This window comes from Protopterus annectens, chromosome 12.part0 (assembly GCF_019279795.1).
Source record: "Protopterus annectens isolate FY-2018-M chromosome 12.part0, PAN1.0, whole genome shotgun sequence".
NCBI classification, from domain to species: domain Eukaryota; kingdom Metazoa; phylum Chordata; order Ceratodontiformes; family Protopteridae; genus Protopterus; species Protopterus annectens.
In genome coordinates this window covers 221,112,513-221,115,012 of record NC_056746.1, presented here as the reverse complement: position 1 = coordinate 221,115,012, position 2,500 = coordinate 221,112,513, and the positions used below count along the sequence as shown (strand labels likewise).

The window sequence follows — 2,500 nt, the reverse complement described above, 5'->3', positions numbered from 1 at the left end:
TTACTACTATGAGGAACTTCCATGAGACTACTAGATTTGAAGGCAAGAGATAAAGTAAGACCACAAAAGACTTGCGGAAGTTTCAAGCATGAAGGTGTAGTAGTTTGTTAAGCAGCTGAATCAATATCCTGCACTACATATACAGAAGGAAAGTTGTACAAAACTAATTGGAGGAATCTGTAGAAGACAAAAACACAAGTCCAGGGAAAATGAGCAACAACTGTCAAGCTAACAGCAGCTGCAAAAAAATGCAAACTTTTCAGAATTTAGATCCTTAAGAGTTGCAAACAGAAGCTACTTGTGCATAAAAGGAAAAATTATAATGCATGAAGTATCCCAAAAAGAAAATCAGATTTCTAGACTGAATATTCCAGATATGGAAGAGCAGTAAAGAAACCAGACAGAGGGACAATCTCAGAATTAGGCACAAGACTAACGACTTAAAAGTGGCACTTACTGACATGATTTGAATGAAGCAAATAGGTCTTCTTTAATCTACAAATAAAGTGACTGACATATTTAGTATAAAGTTAAAGCTAACTTAAAAGGTCAGTGTAAGAGAGATACTGGAGATCTCCTAGAATGTATTTCAAATGCTCCATTTTATAAGAAGAAAACAGGGGAAAAGGCGGATCATATGGGAGCACGTCTTAAAATTCACAGATACCCAAATAGGAACTGTATGTTATACAATGCAACTCGTTCTAGACACGATCGCAGTAAACACCTCATGGTTGCTAGTACACGCTCACAGCATCTATGCTACAGGGACTTTGGTGAGCTTTCAAAACCAAAGTATGAGTGGCTAATTAAATAAAAAATACAAATGCATTTCCTGACCTCAGTGAAGTAAATAGCCTAAAAAGACCATATTAATGAAATTATAGCCATTTGTGACCCAGGTAATAATTTTAGCAATCTGAAGAGACATGTCAGCAAGAAAGAGCATAATGAGTTGTTTTTTTTCCCCTCATATCATAAAGAAATTCTCTTTATTAAAAAATGCATCACTACTTTTATTTTGGTCTCTCTTCTGAACTTGGCACAATTAAACTGCAAGCTATTCTACATTTCCCTCTTTTACATATTATGTGCACTGTTTTTTCTCATTACAAATCGCCTTACAAACTTGTGTAGCCAAAATTCATGTTACATTTGCCTCACGCTTCTCCTCAAATATGTACACGTCTAGTATTTCCAATTCCTTCCTTTTTTTTCCTCTTGCATTTTCTTCATTTTGAACAGTCATTTAACATATTAAATGACTAGAGAAGACAAAATCACAAGCCCACAGATAAGTCACAGGAAGTGCTAACACAAACACTGTTCACACTCCTTTACATCAAACAAGTTCATTACAACGCACACCTAGTAATTAAACTCAAGAGTAAGAAAAGCAATCATCATCTAACTCGAAGACTGACATTCAAAAATCATTTTTGAACTAAGAAGAAGTTTTCACCAAAATAATAACATATATCCTACAAGGCATTTCCACTACCAGAACTCACACTGTGAAAGGCTAATACATTCTGAAAGTTGGAATTGAACAGGAAATTGCTGCCCAACTTTACAAAAGTCTCTGCCACGAACAAGCCAAGGTAACAGTGTTGTACAATGTTTAGGGTTTATCAATGTATTTCATATTGCTTCTTACCCTTGATCTGTGCACTGGATTGTCAAAATCTGTTCCGTCCGGGGCCAGCAGCAACCATCCTCCATATACTGGTTTTGCCTGAAAAACAAAAACACCATCCATTAACATTGGATTAAATGCACAAGAAAACTGTGCAAAGACGATTAGCAAAACCAGGCTTTAAGAAAAAGGAAGGAAGGAAGGTAGGCGAGAGAAAAAGGAAAAAACACAGACACATTATTTATATATATATATATATATATATATATATATATATATATATATATATATATACACACACATATATATATATATACACACACATATATATATATATATATATATATATATATCTATATATATATAAAATATGTATGTATAATAACCAGTCCAGCAAAAAGGTAGTGGCAAAGGCAACCATAGAGCACAAAACTATCCAGTCTCGCATATATGTAAAATATAGTCTTTCATTAGTGCACAGAGGTTTGCGCTTTCACAGTCTGCTTCGTCAGACCATGAAAACTCCTTACAAAGAACACTCCCTTTATACCCATCAAAGCAAACCCAATCAATCAATAAACATCTTAAAGACAAATTATGTTATTAAAGCTCTTATGAAGAGAGTATGTAAAAGTAAAGTAAGAATAAAAGCTGTAACTCCCATAACTACATACACAAATGCAATAACAAAAAATACACAAAGGTATGCATAATGCCAACTAAAAAACGCCCCATAAACATAAAATCAACATGCTATAAAATAACTACAGTTAAAAACAAATAATATTATTCACCCAAACCAAACAAACATACAAAATAGAATAAGGCAAATAAAATATATACAGGATAATAATATCTTATCCC

At 33.5% G+C, this 2,500-nt stretch overlaps 1 protein-coding gene across 9 annotated transcripts in view; it reads right to left on the bottom strand.

Moving 5' to 3' along the window:
* Positions 1 to 2,500, bottom strand: part of LOC122816469 (myosin phosphatase Rho interacting protein) — a 3,136,467-nt gene that overhangs the window by 3,082,219 nt on the left and 51,748 nt on the right. For all 9 annotated transcript variants that reach the window (XM_044089284.1, XM_044089283.1, XM_044089288.1 and 6 more), the window contains exon 2: positions 1,658 to 1,735. In XM_044089284.1, the coding sequence (XP_043945219.1) occupies positions 1,658 to 1,735 (78 nt within the window). The remainder of the gene's footprint in view (positions 1 to 1,657; positions 1,736 to 2,500) is intronic.